At 39.7% G+C, this 19,554-nt stretch overlaps 1 protein-coding gene across 2 annotated transcripts in view; it reads left to right on the plus strand.

Moving 5' to 3' along the window:
- The first annotated feature begins 5,450 nt into the window (after positions 1–5,450).
- The window catches only part of LOC101855007, a 20,155-nt gene continuing 6,051 nt past the window's right edge, over positions 5,451–19,554 (plus strand). Inside the window, exons 1-4 of one of the 2 annotated variants that reach the window (XM_005094838.3) lie at positions 5,451–5,567; positions 16,411–16,448; positions 16,756–16,856; positions 19,163–19,341. In XM_005094838.3, coding sequence (XP_005094895.1) covers positions 16,433–16,448; positions 16,756–16,856; positions 19,163–19,341 — 296 coding nt within the window. In that variant the 5' untranslated portion in view covers positions 5,451–5,567; positions 16,411–16,432. Of the gene's footprint in view, positions 5,568–5,591; positions 5,748–16,410; positions 16,449–16,755; positions 16,857–19,162; positions 19,342–19,554 lie in introns of those variants that run through there. The other variant, XM_013080538.2, reaches the window with a different exon arrangement.

The raw sequence follows: 19,554 nt of genomic DNA on the forward strand, positions 1-19,554 counted from the left end.
TTCACCAACATATATTGTGTTAACCCCCCAAAACCTATTCCTGTAACACAGCTCTATGATTTCTGTTGGTAACAGGAGAGAACATTTTCCTAGGAAGCTTAAAGCAAAAGTTGATGTTACGCTCTAATTTGACAGAATTAAGCTAAGAAATTTGTGTCTATAGATGGTTGGTTCATTTCATCAATATTATTTCAAAATTTTTCAGAAAAATTCATTTTTCGAAAAAAATGAGAATCTAAAATGTGACATAAAAAAAAAGACTCATGTACGTTGTATGTATAATATATTACATGATATGCATATACGTATACATAAATGGTTGTGTGCTTTTCTGAGGCACTCAGAAGACTCGAGTTTGATTCCCAAGTACAGAATTTTTTATATAGAGTATCTCGGTTTTTCTTCTGGGATGTTGTATCCTAATCAGTCCAGGTTGGCCCTGACAGGCAGGATGGAGAGCTTGCCTTCTAACTGCTCCAAGTTGTGTTTATGGAAGCGTAAAAACACACACCTTTCAAAATGTAAATATGTGAGGCAGCATGGTAGAATCAGGCTCTCGTCAGTTTTGGGGCGTATTGAGTTATTGGTATCATCTTAATAAAGCTTGTATATTTGTCTTCCTTTCAATGAAAAAATTACCCATCTATCTACAATAGAAGTGGAGATAAGTTGGATTGAAGGAGGTGGGGGTCACCTGGTTTAAGAGGTAAAATTAGCAAGAAAATGGTCGCCGAAGCTTGGTAAATTCCAAAGCTGGAGAGTCCATGGAAACTGTAAATTTATATTTTTGTGCCTTTAATCAACGTTTTCGGTGAAATCCTCAAAGTAATGTGTTTGTAAATGAGAGTTAACGTTATATAATATTATTTTTAGCAACGTGATTTCTTTTTGTTCAAATAACCCAAATAAAAATCACTAAAAATAGAAGCCCTGTATCTTGCGTATCTCCACTGCCAGAAATACATAAATCTTGATCGTCTTGATCGTGGAAGAAAAAACAGCTTGGGAGCACAACGATACTAAACATGTTAGGGTGACACGGCGAGACACATAATGGTTGTTGTCACGATCCAATTATGTGCTAATTTGAAGAAAACGTGACAACGTTTGAGAAGGGTACCCTCCGGAAAACGCCATTAACGGTGAATTCTCGTCTTTTTTAAATTTTAGAATGAAACATCAAGCGATATCGGTTCTTTAGATATTCAGGTACCCAAAAGCATAATGGACACAGTTAAAAATCGAATTTTTGACCCAAATATCGCGTTTTGTAGACCCGTGACACGCCTTAATTAATCTAAATTAATGCCCGTCTTTTATCACAGGCGAAGAAGGGTGGGTGGGGGTAGGGGGGGGGGGTGCAAGTGGTTATGTACACTAATTCTGTTTGTGTTGGTTTCGCTCGTTATCATTATTATTATTATTCATAGCTAGAGAAATCTAGATATAAATATTATGTAGGCCAAGCACCTATAATTATGTAGATCTACATAAATCCTTGATGTGGGCCTATTATTCAATTGACGAAATTCCAGTTGATCATGGAGCGCAATTTGTCTGAAATAGGCCTATACCCAGAGTGGTGCTTTGGCCCTCTGGGTGCAGCAGGGCAGCCAATTTTTATATATAGAACAAAGAGCGACGGCCATGATAGTTTCTAATCAAGGATTAATTTAAGGCTATACGAAGTGACTATTTCTCCAAACGTTCGGAGAAATAGTGCCGTTCTTTATTTCTCCGAACGGTTTCCGGCTTCCGGTCTCGTGATTTTTTGCCTATTTATTGCGAGAGTTCGGCGCCAACTTTCATTCTGCCTCTGACTCTGGTCTGGGAAGGAACACCACATGGCAAGCCCGCCTACATACAACCTTCAGTAACACCCACCACGCACCCACCACCATCCTGCACATGTACACACACAAACTTATACACACACTAACTAAACATGATCAGTGGGCAACTTTTGAACGTATGACGAGCTGAGTTGTGGATGGAGAGACAGTGTGAGTGACAGAGCGGGTGAAAGTGAAAGGAAGAATTTACGAGTGTATCCACAGGCGACAGCAACTACAAGACGACGACACCGACCCCCCTGGCCTGGTCCACAGCTCACGAACGAAAGGAATGTTGCTAAGGCAGTGTTTTACCTATATTATTGTCCATGGTTCGCAGGGAGCAAGGGAATGAGTGAGATTTTCTTTGTGTGTGCCTGGAGGGAGGGGGTGGGGTGTGAAAGTCATGAGAACGGGGATGAGCCGCGGGAGAGAACACGGGAATTGAATGAATGAGTGAAACTGAAAGAGAGGAACGACTCATGAGCACTGGAGTGAATGTATCCTGTTTTTTATTTTTGTATACTTTGAACTGTTACTGAATAAAGGCTGAAATAAAGCCCGAAAAACACACACACACTCACTCCTCACTCTCCACTTACACACTTACTACCACACACAGACACACTCACACACGCACATGCATAGACACACACACACACACACACAGGAGCAAATTTTTGGGTCTATATCTATTTCAATTTTCAAGAGCTAGTCTAGAGATTTTTAGATGAGTGTAAAAACGTGAAAAAGAAAGATTTCACAACAGAATTAAATCAAAATTAGTCGAACAGCCCATAAACAACCACAAAAATTAACAGATAAGGGTGTGTGTCAACCTAGAAGAACCCATAAAAGTGCGTAAATTTTTTTTTTTTAAAGTACAGGATATTACTTGTAAATTATGGAATCACACACATTAAGGGGCCTGCCAGTGTCAGTACATTTAATCGGTTTTGGTGGAACGTACGCTCTAACATAAAACATTAAAATCTATATATACATATTTAGAATCTAATGAAGGTAGATACTAGAAACATCAAATTAAATGACGTTACACTATGCAACGTCCCCCCCCCCCCCCCCCCCCCCCCAACAAAAAAAAATTGATGGAAAAACAGCACATCAGAACAATAACAAGAAAAAAAGTTACACACTAACAAAATAAAACACCACAAAGAGTCAAAGAGGGAAAAATAAAAGTAACTGTACGTATTCAACAAATCAACGTGGTGACAACAAGTGAGAAAGAGACTAAGTGAAGCTAAGGGAATTTTCTTTCAAAAGTAAAGAGGTTCGGTTTCTTTCTTTTTTAAAATATTTTTTATTTGACTTTTATTCCCCGACCAAAAAATGCCCAAAAATCGAGCCACGATTGATTGGTCGCGGCAGCGACAAACGCTGAAGCTAGTTCTATGTGTCGTTATCAATAACCCTCCGTAGATCTAGATCTAGACAGCACTCGAGTGAACACAACACATTAAGTTTAAGAGCAGCATCCTTCAAAGGCAATACACGTCATATCTGTAGCGAAAAACTGTTTGGAACTGTAGTATTTTTTTTTATATAAATATTTACTGCGGACATTTTTTAGACCGATTGAACCATATTGTATACGAACAATCTTTGGTAGGTCTATACTCTATATAATATCCGAAATTTGGGGGAAAGGATGTGATTTCAGAGTGTTCGGAGAAATAGTGCCCAGCTTTATTTTCCCGAACGTTCGGAGAAATAGTGCCTAGCTATATTTTCCCGAACGTTCGGAGAAATAGTGCCCAGCTTTATTTTCCCGAACGTTCGGGTTAATTTAAAGTCTATGCCAAGACGGAATAAGACAAGACGGGACAGCTCTTCTTTACGTCATGTGACAAGCGCACGCCCCTCCCACTTTTGCTGCTGCGCGTATAACTCGCTGGAGTGGCGATAGTTTACATTGGTTACAATGCAAGGCTACTGATCATGTCGGGCGGTATGTCTTGCCAATGCCTACTAAAATTAATATATTTTAGCCCAGAGAGAGAGAGAGAGAGAGAGAGAGAGAGAGAGAGAGAGAGAGAGAGAGAGAGAAGGTATTTAATGAATAAACGTAGCCTATCTAGATCTAGATCTAGATCTAGAATCTAGATTAGATCTAGATAGTCTAGATTTTGTTGTGCACCCAGCGGAGAGTGTGCAGTTCGGAAAGTAGACCTAGATTCTAGATCTAGATCTAGGCTCCTAAGTGGTTTGTGAATGACCGAAGGGCGACTCTTGACAAGCGGTATACGTCTGTGAAATGGCGGAGACACTCTATATCTATATCATGCAACTTGATTCATACTATCGTATCAACAGTAGATGTAGGTCTACTTAAGCTTCTGTGCTTGTTTCAGTGGCTTCTTTTTCAGAGGACCTGTACAATTGTGGTCAGCTTTAATGTTTACATGACGGTCATTATTGTCATGTGGGAGTGAATCAAGTTGCATGATCTGGATGCTCTAGATTCTATCTAGATCTATATAGCCAAGATAATCTATTTCTAGATCTAGATAGTTAAGATCTATCTGGATCTAGATCTTGATTAGATCTATAATTTTAATTCAGTTTAGATCTAGATCTAGATCTAGATCTAGATTCTAGATATCTATAATCTAGGCCTAAATCTAAATAAGAAACACGTAAAAATTACTACAGGGGCACTTAAATTAGGCATTGGGTGATTTAGTGCAAACTGGACCGCTATTGTACAGGAGTGCCATTGTTTCCTAGCTTCAGTTCATGATCATTGATTCTGACATTGGGGAACAGCTCGCTGTATGGTTAATCTAGATCTAGATATAGATCTAGTCAACAGTTAGGCTGCTGGACTATAGCAGTGACCGTATCTTTAGTTTAAAAAATATCCAATCTATTGTATATTCTGTTAGACAACAGTTCATTGCAGAGTACCACTGGCTGTTCTGTTCGTTTTTGAACTGTAAGATCTAATCTACTTCTACGTTTCGTAAACTCCTAGATCTACATCATCATGTCACTGACATTGTCATACATGTTCAACCCACTACCGCTTTCCGTTAATAAAAACCTTAAATTTCTCAACTCACTATATTCAAAATGTGAACAAAAACCAGTCAAAATAAATACCAAACAGTTTATATGAAAAAACCAAGGCAAAACAGCCATTATGAAATTCAAAGTAGACAGCTATTTCAGCGAGTTGAACAATGTGTTCTTTCTTCCTGTCGTTTGTTTACGCTTTAAACGCGCAGCTAGCTGGTTACCAAGGGGAGCCAGTGGGAACGAAAATGAGGCTGTTGTCCCGTTTTGTCTTATTCCGTCTTGGGTCTATGGTTAAGCTATTTTAGGAAATTGTTGTCTAAAATAAGACCGGGAAAAACCCGAACCATCTTCGCTCGAAACCAGAAAATGCCAGTTTGGTTATGTATATTGCTCACTTACTTGAGAAAGATGTACATTTTCCCTTTCCTTTTTGTCTTCTGCTTCTATTTTTTGTACTTTATTTGCTTGTTACCTTATATCTTGCTTCTTTCAACCAGACTATAGTTTATTTTAAAAAATTGTGAAATGTACAGAAGGCTTTTATATTGACTCTTCAAGCCAAGCACTTTCCTGACATGACTATTATTAGGAATATTAGGGAGTAGAAAGGGAGGAAGTGGAAACGAAAGGGGAAAACAAAACCAGACCGCTTGGCCTGAGGACAGTGTACAAGGCCACCAGCCCAAATTAAAGGTATTTTCTTGATCGAGATTAGATCTAGATTAGATCAGAAATCTAGATCTAGATTCTAGATCTACTCACTCTAAAGACGGAATCGCAGCCTCTTTTGGCAATGGAGCCAAAGCCAGAAAAAAAAAATGGTCATTGACATGATATTCCAATCTTGGACAGGGGAATTTAGGGATAATAAAGGTGAGAGCCCAGCGGGTGGGATCAAGGGTCGTTTGTCCGGTTGGCAAGTACAGTCGAACCTGCCCTGTCGGCCACCTCTATAATACGGCCACCCGTACAAACGGCCACTTTCCATTCCCCCCCTTGCGTTTTTTCTATATAATTTAACTGTGTAAAACGGGCACCTGTCCAACGCGGCCGCGGCCACCATAATTTAACACACAACCCCTATCATACTAAGCAATAACAACTGTCTAAGACGGTCACCTTAGTGACTCCATTACGTTTTGTCATAAATTGTGCATTGGCCCCTGGCGTTGTGGGCGAGCTGTCATAATTCAATCACCTGTCGTTGTTGTTAGGTAGTCCCTCCAACCGATCATGTTGCGTAGGCCCCTCCCACTGTTGACCAATAGCTACCAATTTTCAGCTGCTGGTGAGGTAAGCGTGTGATCCCTCATAACCCATAAGCCCCACCCACAACTCATACACAAATCGTACGTGAGATGAGTGGTCACTGTTTACCCAGTCTGTAACAAAGTAACAAAGGACGTCAACATGAACTTGTTACAGAAGCCCCACTCGTTCTCCGAGTGGTGGCGACCCATGTGTTTGTTTTAACATGGCACTCAGTCTTCCTTTTCTGATACATTTAGTTTTATTGTCACCCTTGTGCAAAATCAGCGACAAAATAAAAATTACAAACGAAATACAAACCAACAACAACAACACCAACAAAGACAACATAATGGGGCTACTTTCGATTGGGGCCTCAGATGGGAATGGTTTGTTTTCTTTATCTTGATCAGTCCTGCCTAAGATGGCCACCTGTCTTATACGGCCACTTTTCTCCTTGACAATGGGTGGCCGTCTTACACAGGTTTGACTGTAGTTATCAAACTTCACACCCCTCATCAATCAAGTCATTCAAGTGCTATCTTAACTTCTCTTTCTGATGGCGTTCGTCAGTGTTACTTTTTTTAGGCCTAAAACTAGGCCCCTTGGCCTTCCATTGCCACCATGAGTGCTTGCATCTCTCTCATGTTTTAGATCTACATAGTCATAGGACTACATTTTAGCCTTTAAAAAACAGAAACCATTATAATTGAACATTAATTAATTGTTGGCAGGCGCTATTTGCAACAGCATGTTCTGAATAGCTCCCGTGCTATTAATGCGCATTCTGACATAGATCATAGCTCCCAACTATTTGGAACGCCAGTATTAGCAAAGACCGTGTATACACGGTTTTTGGTACTTACCATCGTTTCTACATAATAATTGTAGTTCTGTCTGAATTGTGGAAGCTTTCTCAGTTTCTTGATAAACCTTCTAGATTCTAGGATTTGACCCCTTTTTTATGACGTTTTCTTATTCCAATCAATATTGGGTAGATCTAGGTCTAAATCGAACAATTGTTTCTGACATTGTCTGCACAAAAGTAGTCTAGCTCGTCTCTCATAATCATAATCATTTGAGTGTGAGTTTGAGCTAGTAAGTCAAAAGACGCTTTGATAACAATAACAATTAAAGACGATGCAACTCGGTAAGCACTAATATTATATTTCCTGTCCGCAGTGTCGTCATACAATACCTAAAGATATTATCTCTGCGTGCACTTTATATTTTGCCATCACACATGACGTTGCCTGATCTAGATCTAGGCTAGGCTTCGGTGTTTTAATTTGTGTTTTAATTAGCAGAGGGTAGATGTAGTGTCTACGTTCTCTAATGTTAGGCCAAGAGAAAGTAAGCTGTCTACGTTCTCTAATGTTAGGCCAAGAGAAAGTAAGCTGTCTACGTTCTCTAATGTTAGGCCAAGAGAAAGTAAGCTGTCTACGTTCTCTAATGTTCTGTGATTCCAAGCGTGGCATCAAATCCCTGTCCCGGAAGGGTTTTTTTTTTCCTTCTCCTGAGCGTAAAATAAAAAAAAAAAAAAATTAGACTCACAGAACAAGGAGAGATAATTGACAGAGAGGGAGGAACTGGTGCTGAAATAAAGTCCCGCATTGGAAAAGCACAGGCTGCTTTCATATCTTTGGATAGGATTTGGAAGACCAGAGAGATCTCACTTCGAACAAAGCTGAGGATTTTCAATTCAAACGTGAAGTCGGTCCTGTTGTATGGATGTGAGGCATGGAACGCATCGCAGACTTGTAAAGAGAGGATCCAGGTTTTCTTGAACAGGTGTCTAAGAAAGTTACTGAGGATCAGATGGACAGACAGGGTCACCAATGTGGAAGTGTTAAGGAAAACAAGACAGATCCCAGTCAGAGATGAGGTAGGAAGAAGGCGGTGGCGATGGATTGGACATACTCTCAGCAAGTCAGGCAGCTGCATAACAAAGAAAGTTTTGGATTGGAACCCACAGGGCAAGAGATCAAGGGGAAGACCTCGTGGAACTTGGAGAAGAATCACAGAAATCGATGTACAGAAAAGTGGGAGGACATGGAATAACATCAAGAGGCTAGCCCAGGATAGAGACAAGTGGGGGGTGTTTGTCCGTGGCCTATACCCTGGTGCAGGGTGAGAAAGGCAATGATGATGACCAAGGAGAGACAAATAGTATCCCAAGGTGGAGTCTTGTCACCTTTGCTCTTTATCCTCTTCTTCAATGATCTAATGAAAGAACTGCCACATTGTATGCAGATGACCTGGTTCTTTGGTGCTCTAAGGAATTCGTCACTACTGCCACATATCGCATGCAACTATCACTGGACAAACTCACTACATGGACAAAAACCTGGTGTGTAACCGTAAACAAAGGAAAGCCTTCTGCTACACTCTTCACTCTCTGCCAAGCTGAGCCAAAACACCTCACATTAGACAAAACCCCCCTAAAGTTTGAGAATCAACAGAAGTATCTTGGAATAATCTTTGACAAGCGTCTCTCATGGAAACAACACATATATTCAAAATGCAGAAAATAAAGCCAGGAAGAAACTTAACTTCATGAGAAAACTAGCAGGGACTCAGTGGGAAACTAATGAGAAAACACTTAGACAGGTCTATCTAGGCGCAAACAGGCCCCATCTCGAGTACGGATCCAGTGCATGGATGACTGCAGCACAGACTCACAAATACACTTTGGAAAAAGTGCAAAAGCAGGCTCTTCGAATAATCACTGGAGCAATGAGGTCAACGCCTATAGAAAAGATGGAACAAACAACATCTATAGTGGCCTCGCAGACGAGATTCAAATGCAAGGCCCTCATACAGTACTCCAAGGCCACAGCTATGGAGGATCATATACTGCTCACAAGAACAGCAAGATCAAGCACCACAAGACTTAAAAGATCCAACTTCATCAAAGAAAGCAGAAAAATCCCAAGATCCTCACAGGGCCATCTACCAGCCACAGTTAACATGCTGAACCGTATCCCAGAGGCACCATCATGGGAAAAGAAAAACACAAACATATCTATACACACGTCCATTCCTATGTTCACCACAAAAGATGACCACAGCGACCTGAGCAAGAAGTCCCTCTCCCTGTCCATGCTTGAACAAAGATATCCACGAGAAGCATGGATAAGGATCTATACAGACGGATCTGCCACTGATGCTGTGAAAAGAGGAGGAGCCGGAGTGTACGAGGGCTGTCCCACGGAAAACCGGAATTTGGCTGTAATTTGAAAACTATTCAATTTTTTCCAATTCTGTAAACAATCATTTAGAAATTTCCCGATTGAGCACCATGAGCATCACACAAACCAAACGAACACAGCAGTTCTCAAAAGATGGCTACCCCCTTTGAAAATTGGTCAAGGGTAGAAGTGAGGTCTGTCATTCGGTTTCTGACCGCAAAAGGTCTCAAACCTCTAGAAATACACTCTGAAATAAAGTCAGTTTATGGGGAGAAAGTAATGGCAAAGTCACAGGTATATGAGTGATGTAGTAAGTTCAAAGCCGGGCACTCCGATATCAATGACAAAGTTTATCCAGGATCTTGTTTTTCTGCCAAGACTGAGGACAACAAGAGTCGCGTTAACGAACTTATTAAAACAGACAAGCGCCTAAAAATTCGCGAAATTTGCGAGTCGCTGAACATTTCAAAGTCGACTGTCTATAGGATAGAGTTTGATGAGCTGCACTATTGAAAGGTCTCTGCTTGATGGGTTGGGGCCGAAAAAGACCAGCGGGGTCATTTTGCAGCATGGCAACACAACGCCACACACCGCAAACGTCACGAAAGACTGGTTCCAAAGGTTTGGCTAGGAAGTTCTACTACACCCCCCTCACAGTCCTGACTTGGCCCTGTCAGATTATCACCTTTTTGAACCAATGAAACGCCATATTTCTGGACAGCGATTCACCGACGACGAAGACCTCATGGAAGCCGTGAACGATTGGTTGAAATTCCTTGACGAAAGATTCTTCACGGAGGGTATCTTCTCCCAGATCCAGCGATGGGAAAAATGTGTCCAGTGGGATGGTGATTACATTGAGAAATAAAGCACATGTTGAGGTATGATGTGTTACAGTTTTATTATAATAGGACAAAGATTTTTGCTTTTACGGACCTTTTCCGGTTTTCCGTGGGACAGCCCTCGTACGTACAGTTCTCAAATGGACGACGACAAGCAGAGGCAGTCCCAACAGGCCGACATTGTACAAACTACGGGGCAGAGATGGAGGCTCTGATACATGCAGCAAACATCATCAAGAATGTGGTAGACCCCCAAAACCAAGAAGTATTCCTAACAGATGCCATGTCAGTACTGCAGGCAATCACTTCCGGCAAACTACCAAGGCTACGAAAAGTAAATGAGGACATCCCAGGTCTGAGGATCATGCTGCAGTTGATTCCATCACACTGTGGTGTCTTAGGAAATGAGCAGGCAGACAGGATGGCCAAACTAGGAGCACAGAAAGAGCAACCAGACAACTGCGTTAACTACACAGAAATAAAAACTATTATAAATACACTATTTAAAGCACCTCAGACACCAGATAGCTACCATGAGCTGTCCCGCCAAGAACAAGTGATTATCTTCAGACTAAGGACACAACACACAAAACTGAGACAACATATGGGGAGGGGGGGGGGGGCTACCCCCCCTACTACACAGCTATTATAAATGTACTCGCTCGTCAGGGGCAGACTCCTTGATAACCCGCTAGATACTACAAAAGCATGCATAAACACACAAAAAAAAGCCTGAAGATAAGCTTTAACTAAAAAAAAAAACTGACCTTATTAGTCATCCGACAGCGCTAAGTGGTTATTAAAGGAGCTGACTTCCAGTAGTGGATGTAATGCGAAATGGGAGTGATTCTATATAAATAGATCATACCCATTTTTCTTGGCTAGCTGTATGATCAGGGCAGCGGTCTTTTTTTTTCTACCAATTTTTAATGCAAAATGAATTTCAAATGCAAATTTCTGAAATGTTAAGTTGGCCTACAGTTAAACCTGTGTAAGACGGAATCGCAAGGGAGCCAGACAGAAATTTTGTCTTAGACATTTTCCATTTTAGACAGGGGAATTAAGGGGGGATTGGAAAGGGGGGAGGGGGGTTCAAAGGCCCAGCCGATGGGATCAGGGGTTGCTTGTCCGATTGGCAAGCAGTGGTCAAAACTTCACACTTCTCAATTGCTATCCTGTCTGATAATGATAATGACATGTGTCAGTCTTACTTAGCCAATTACCACCAGTGCTTGCCTTTCCTAAGACCACTGTTTGACCTATTAAAAACAGAAATGTTTGAACATCTCCTTTGCTTCCACCCTTAGCCCCACCCACCGGAGTAACAAACACTGTCAACCAATGCCACCCCTCACTGCCATCATGTAACAACGATTTGAGGAACTCTTTTCTCGGCTGGCTGTACAATCAGGGCGTCTGGCATTGGTCAAACTAATTTCACACCTCTGGCTTCTGGCTACCCAGGAAAGTTTCCGTAGTGGCTCGCTACTCAAGCACTCTCACGGGCAGTCGTTAGATTTCACACCCACACCTTCCTGACCATCTGTATCGCTTAAGGCTCACATGATGGGGTAACATCTACCCCCAAATTGCAACCCTACTCCCCTTCCTTGCCTAGCGGTATGGCCATGGCGTTAAGTTTAGAGCCGATGGAACCAAACTCGCGAATTTTGTTTCAAATCAGGCCTGAGCGATCAAAGCGTTTTCCATCTTAGAACGGTGAAACCCTCGGAAGGGAGCAGATTTTTCTTTCCGTTTCCGCGTTGGACAGGTTTCCGTTTTATACAGGTAATTGAACAGGAAAATATCAAGGGGGGAGCGGGGAGATTCCATTAAGATAGGTTTCCGTTTTATACAGGTTTCCGTTAAGGTAGGTTCGACTGTATTTATTCTCAACTATAACTAACCAGGTACCTGTAACTACCAAATCTGCACATACTTGGAAAGTTTAAGTACATTATAATCTTGATTAATAGTAACTTGATCAGACTTTAAGATTTTAGTGATGAAGGGTCTTTCAAAAATAAAGTTTTGAGAAAAACGCATTTAAAATGTCACTGTGTAATTTGAGGGTTTGTTCCTTCTAGAGGTTCCAGTACCATATGCTCTATTGTAGTTTAAATATAAACACCCACCTCTTGTAGAAATCACCAACTGCAGGATGTGCATCGAGAAGTCACAAATTCACAAATTCACATATCGAGCGACAGCTTACTCTACTGTCCCTATCTAGCTCCATATGCTGACCAACTTGCACTGACGAATGACAATGCTCTTGCCCCTCGACTGCCACTCACGTTCATGAGGTGATCGACAGTACGTGGCTCACACCTTTGCCTACCGTTGCTCTCTTCTTCAATGTCAAATGGGTACGCGATTACTTTCGCCCAAAATAAACCAACCACAACTATTATTTCTTATCACATATAAAATCTCATTTACATACAGTAACAAATAAGCTCATTTGTAGAAGTTTAGTGAACCAAGTAGGCACAAAATGTAACTAAAAAAGAGAGGAAATGTGACCAAGCAGTCCTTTTGCAAGGGGGATGAGGTCACTTGAGACGTATTTTCACCTATTTTATCAATTTTTTTTACCAAATGGACCAGAAAATTTGATTCAGCAATGATCAAAGGTGTTAAAAAGCTACGTTCCAGAAAATCAATAATTTCATCGAAAATTGACCAAAAACGTTACCCGCTAGATCTAGACCTTTAGAAGGTGCCAAGGTGTAGCAGTAGAAAGACTGCTGAAAGAGTCAGGAGCCCAGAGGAGGGGGCAAAGGAGGTCAAAGGGAGGGGACAGAAAGGAGCCGAAAGCAGACGACAGAACATTGCTTGCTGGAGAGCAGGAAAGGAGGTGAAAGTAGACAATTTTAGAGAACAAAATTTGTTCGTCGCTACCTGGATTCAAACCCGGGACCTTTGAATGAGAGACGAACACCTTAACCTCTTCGCCACAAGAGCCCCCTTAAATTTTTAGACATGTAGCATAATAAACATTGCCAGTGCAACATTCCGACTTTAATTTTTGACAAAAAATTGTAAGATGAATTGACATAATTTCTTCCTTCTCCTGTAAAATTTTGTTTTTGTGGGATACAGGGTAGTTGTACTCGGGTGACCATATACGCGGCTCAGGGCTCACACACTCACACGGATGAGGTAACATCTACTCCCAAGTGACACCCTCTCTCCACCTTTCCTCTAAGTTCCTGGCGGCATATAGAGTGTAAAGTTAGCCTGTTAGACCCGATGTAACCAAACTAGGGGGATTTTTGCTTTAAATGATTTGGGCTGAGTGGACAAAGCATTTTTATTATATCTCGGACAGGTAAAAAACTTTGATGGGGAAGGAATTTCTTTTTCGTTTCCAAGTTGAGCAGGTTTTCGTTTTAAAAATGTATTTATAAAGGGAGTTATCAAGGGGGGGCGGGGAGTTTCCGTTATGACAGGTTTCCTTTTCATCGAGATTTTCGTTATGGTATTCAGCTGTATCTCGATGTATTCAAGTTCAATGTTTCTCTGTGAGTTCTGTCCCCCTCCATTTTTTATTTGTATTTTAAGACACACACCATCACAACACCTACACTCACACTAACATGAACACACACATGTACACACACACACACATACACACACACACACATACACACACACTTGACACACAAACATACACACACACATACACTAACAATAAACATACATACACACACTCACTAATATACATACATACACAGACATGCATTCACTCATATACACACACAAGAAACACGACACGCACCACACACACACACACATACACACACACACACTCACACACACACACACACGCACACACACTTACAAACACATATGCACACACACTTGCCATACTCTGACTCTGAGTTTTAGAAATTTAAGAAATAGGGGTCTACAGTCTTGACACATAAATCAGGTCTGCTAATATCTTCAAAATTATAAACTTTATTTAATATATATATTTAATTTACCAACCGTATCACAATTTGCTAGAACTAATTAAAATGACTGAAAAGAGTTTTTTAAGTACAAAAGTGACGATTTTTAGTCTGTGACATGACGTAAATTAGATTGAGGGGTAATTATGGTAATTAACAGTTAAACCTCCATATAACTTATATATAACATCACACACAGCTTTAAATGTATTATGAGGTGTTATGTTTATTTTCTGAACTCTTCATTCCCAGTTAAGTATTTTTACTCTGTATATTGGCTAATTCAACACATGTACCTCAGCTAAAAGATGTTCAGAATCTTGGGTCTGAAGCAAGTATGTGATACTGAAATTTTACTGTATGTCCTAATGAATTATCGTCATGCAGGACTTCATTAGACTGCTCATGCTGAGGGTTCACTGGCAAACATTAACCATTCTCATTCTTTGATCCGCTTTGTCTTCGCTTTAGACGATTGTTGCTGAGGTATGTATACAAATCTATACATATCCTGGTGCCATAGTTTTGAGCAGTTTTTTCTTAACTAAATCAGGAACTGAGGAAAGTGAGGACAACACTAACTAGGATTGCTCATTGTATAAACGTCTGTTTTTGTGAATTCTTTGAACATTTATTTTTTATAGTTTTCTTTATGCAATTTATTGAAGTTACTGTGGGGGGAAAAAAATTAAACTGTACATTACGTAATCAACACACAAGGATTTTATTAAGAGGAATCCTGCATTTTTTTTTTCTTTTGCTGTTGGTCGCCACACAGGAATATGTAGGAAACATGTTGTTTTGTTTTGTTTTATTATTTTGTTGTTTTTTTTTCAGGGGGGGGGGGGGGGGTTCAATATGTGCTCCTTTATTCAGTACTTTATCTTGCGGTCGTAGTAGATCTGTTTCTGACTCTCAAATCCGTTTCAAATTATGGGAGAATACTTAGTGCACTTTTTGGGGTACTGAATATGACTGTTCGGAATTCTTGTTAGTAAGGGTGCATAAAGAAAGTTATGATGAAAAAAAAAGGCTTTTATGAAAGACTTATGGTCTCCATCACTTGTGGTTCACTTCGGTTTCAGGTAAACTTTATTTCTTGTCAAATCTTTTCCAATTTTGAATTTTACAGACATCTTTATTCTCCACTGAAAATGTTTGGATCAAACATTGGAAATGAGCAGCAAGGTTGTAGAGCTATAAAGCTGCTTGATATTTCAAATCAAGTTTCATTTTCTGAACGCAAAGTACATCAAAATAAATTCATTTTTAAAAATCCCATAAAATTTTACCCTGAACGTCTGAAATTTGAAGGAAAGAAAAAAGATTCTGGAGACTTGATTCATTTTTCTTAATGTTTTGGGCAAATTTGAGCATGACATGCTCCTGGCATTGAAAACATGACATTTCAGAGAACTTTGACTTTGAGTTTGCAGCCCACTTATTCTTTGCACATTAACAGATTTTGTATTTCTATGTGTGTGTTAAATAAATAGTCAACTGTTCATGAAGTTGGCGTGTCTGACTTTTGAAAGAGAAGGTTTTTTTAAATAAATCTAAAACCGTAACAACTGTTTTCAAATCGTACCATGGAGACTTATGTTTAAGCTAATAATTATGGGCTCCCGTGGTCTAGAGGTTAAGGTATTCACCTCTTATTCAATAGGTCCCTGATCCTATGATAGGTAAAATCTACACCTAGCCTTCTTGGATAAGGGCGGAAAATTTCGGAGGTCCCGTGTGTAAGTTGCGCTTGTTAAAGATCCCTTGGTCCAAGATCGATAAGAGTAGGCTTTGGCCGCCACCCGGGCAAAATCAAAAATTTTCTAACAAATGAAAATGTTTAATGTGTCCTGCGCGCTCATACGACCTTATGCATTTGCTAGCGTCGTAAAACACTTACCTGTAAGTAATGAGTTAATAATCAAGAAATCTCATTTCACATGACACCATTCAACTTTAAATTTTCAACTGAATTCTGGATATAATCTGCAACAGGTACTCAAAGCAATATTTTTTTCTATGACTTGTATATATATATATATATATATATATATATATTTAAATGAGTGTTCAATTAAGGAAAATTTATATGGACATTGTTTCAGTATTAGGAATTATCAAGGTGTGATGTTAATTCGAGAGCTCATAGCAGAATATTTGAGAATGCAGAGCTGTGGGTGCCAAGTATGCTCGAAAGTAATTTTACTGGGCAGTTTGGCAAAGGGTTTAAGGATTGTTTACTATGTTTGTGTTTTCTTTTATGCTAAAACTTTACTATCAAATTTACTTTCAGAATTTACAACTCTAAGAAAGACATGGCAGGTGCCTATGGTAAGTTGAGGCAAGATGAATATATATACACACTCTACACATTACAGAATTGTTGTGTTTGTAAAAAGTCAGCTAAGCTGTATAATAAAGCACGTCTTTTTCCTTTCACTGACTATAAATGTAATAGTTTATACCCATGTTGTCAAGGCCTTATTTCATACAAGGCAGAGGGACTACACAGATATGTGTACACATAATTAATATTCTTATTATAGAAATGAGGGGCAGTTCCCACTGTTTTAAACTTCAAGATAAATTTTCCTGTGATTTCTGTGGAGATGAGTTTGCTGTTTTTATTTGATTTCAGAAGGTGAAGTGTATTCCCATGGCTGTAAGCTCGTCCTCCCTGACTTAAAGTTCAAGGACGACATCCAGCTGCGCTCAGACCCGAGTGTCACAGTTCACCACGTAATTATACGATGTTCTACTCTGGACATTAATTTTGCCATTAGATACGTTGTACCTAGGCGGGAGAGTGAGTCTGTTGTTTGCACTGCTCTTTCTCACACTTTCAACAAACTTTTAGTTGGGCCCTGAAAATAATTATGCAGTATGACATGGATAGCTCGAAGTCGGGACCAGCTTCGGAAGTTCGAGGGATCCGTAGCTCGAGAGATATCTTACAAAGACAGGGAACAAAAAAAAACCAGGGACCGCAGATACAGTTTGATGGATGTGCGATTTCGAGTCTACTGTGTTCGACCTATCCGTGTTATACTGTAGTGTTAAAAGATAATGATAATCGTCCATCAGTGTCTGATGATGACCAATACATCTGTAGAGGACAAGCATTTCTCAAACGAAACAAGAATTAGATCAAGAAGAATTAAAAGTGGCATACTGAAACTGAAAAATGCAATATGTGAACCTGGTCCATACAGACAAACAATGAAAAGGATTGAGAGATTACAAACTGATAAACTGTACATGGTTTAAGTCATATTTACTAGAAAGAGTTCAGTCAGTGCAAATTAAAAATAGCTTTTCAAAGCAGGTCAGGCTCGATTATGGAGTTCCACAGGGGTCCGTTCTTGGACCAGTGCTCTTTACACTATATACACAGCCCTTAGCAAGCATTTTACAAAATCATGGATTGAATTATCATTTTTATGCCGATGATTCCCAAATGTATGTTAATGGCACCATTCAAGATCTACCAAACATGATTTCCATCACTAAACAATGTTTTTATGAAATCAAAAAGTGGATGACAGTAAACAAATTGAAACTAAACGAAGAAAAGACAGACATCATTCTTATAAAAAATCCACGATTAAATAAAGATCTGGAAAGTGTCAACTTTGATTTATATGGGCATATGACATCTAGTAAAGAAGTTGTCAGGAATCTCGGTGTATATATTGACCACCACTTATCAATGGGCTCGTTTGTAGGATCTCTGTCCAAATCCCTTTATTTTCAGCTGAGAAGGATAGGCCTAGTTCGAAAGTACTTAAGCGAAGAGACCACAAAAACACTGGTAACATCTCTTATCCTATCTAGATTAGACTATTGTAACTCACTCCTGGCAGGTCTGAACAACAAATATTTGAATCGTTTACAAGTAATTCAAAACAATGCCGCTAGACTGATAACAAGATCTAAAAAACGAGACCATGTCACTCCATTATTAAAAGAACTGCATTGGCTCCCTGTAAAAGAACGAATAATATTTAAAATCTGCGTCATGTGTTTCAAATGTGTAAATAAAACTGCTCCTTTTTATCTGCAAGAACTTATCAGTATATATAAACCAGGGAGAAACCTAAGATCATCGAACGATAACACCCTACTTGTGACACCTGTAAAATCATACAAATCATATGGAGAGAGATCTTTCTCATATCTTGGTCCATTTATGTGGAACAGATTACCCATGAAACTAAGACAAATAAGAACACTTGATAGCTTCAAAAGACATCTTAAACATTTTCTGTTCCTACAGGCCTATCCTTCATAAGCTTTTAACGTTAGCTTTCATTATATTTGTTCTTTTCCTATGTCTGGATGAAAATAGTCTCTGTGTGTGTGTGTGTGTGTGTGTGTGTGTGTGTGTGTGTGTGTGTGTGTGTGTATGTGTGTGTGTGTGTGTGCATTAATGTATATTGCGTGAGAAGAAAGGAAGTAGTAAGAAAGGTTTTTGAAAAATGGGTATTCCAATGTAAAGCGCATTGAGCTACTTTTTTTGGAAATGCGCTCTATAAATGTTATATATTATTATTATTATTATTACATTGAGTCTGAGAGGAATGTCACAGATACTCCCCCAGGTGCCACCCTTCAATGGTGTACTCTAGCATTCACATTATAACCTGAAAGTTAACAAATTGCTTCTTTATAGTTACAAAGCTTTATTTGACTTTGACATTTTTGGCCGTTTTGAGTTACTAAGACCATGAGGTCAGAAACCAAATGTTCTATCTGTTCTATTAAAATCCTAAGATTATTTGAAGTCATTTTCAGGAAATTGCCTTCCAAGAATTGCATTCGAAAAAGCTTGACTTTGTTGTGAAACTCAGATTTTCTCAAAACTGGGTTCTGTGCAGACAGAACTTCATAATTTTAGGGTAGTGAAATTTACTTGCACAAGGAAAAGTGTTCATTGCGAATTTACTTGATCTGAAATGTGATAGGTAGTTAAGTAGCACATTGTACGTCAAAATGAACATGAATTGTGCTGTCTTTCAAACAGATCTTAAAATTTTTGTCTCTAGGAGAAACAGAGGTTGCTGAAGGAACATTACCCTGCCGGTAAAGACCGTCCTGACGACTACAAGATAATTATTTACAACAGAACCACCAGGCATCAGATGGTGATGAACGACTCGAAAGACATAGAGGAATACTGTTCTGACCTAGCAGATGATATTGAGCTTCATATTAAAGAAAACAAGTACGAAGTTATTTCTTCCGGTTAATCTCTCTCGCTCTCTCTCTTTTTTTCCTTTTTAAAAAGTTTTTGTTTAACTCTCTTCAGACGGTTCACGCAACAGTTGCATTACCCCAGCCGCGACGCTCGCGACGGGTCTCACAAGCCCTGCGTGACCAACTTTGGAATTTTTTTTCGCTCTACAAATCACGCACGGATCGCGAGACATGCCTCGTA

The sequence above is a fragment of the Aplysia californica genome, unplaced genomic scaffold (assembly GCF_000002075.1).
Source record: "Aplysia californica isolate F4 #8 unplaced genomic scaffold, AplCal3.0 scaffold00090, whole genome shotgun sequence".
NCBI lineage: Eukaryota > Metazoa > Mollusca > Gastropoda > Aplysiida > Aplysiidae > Aplysia > Aplysia californica.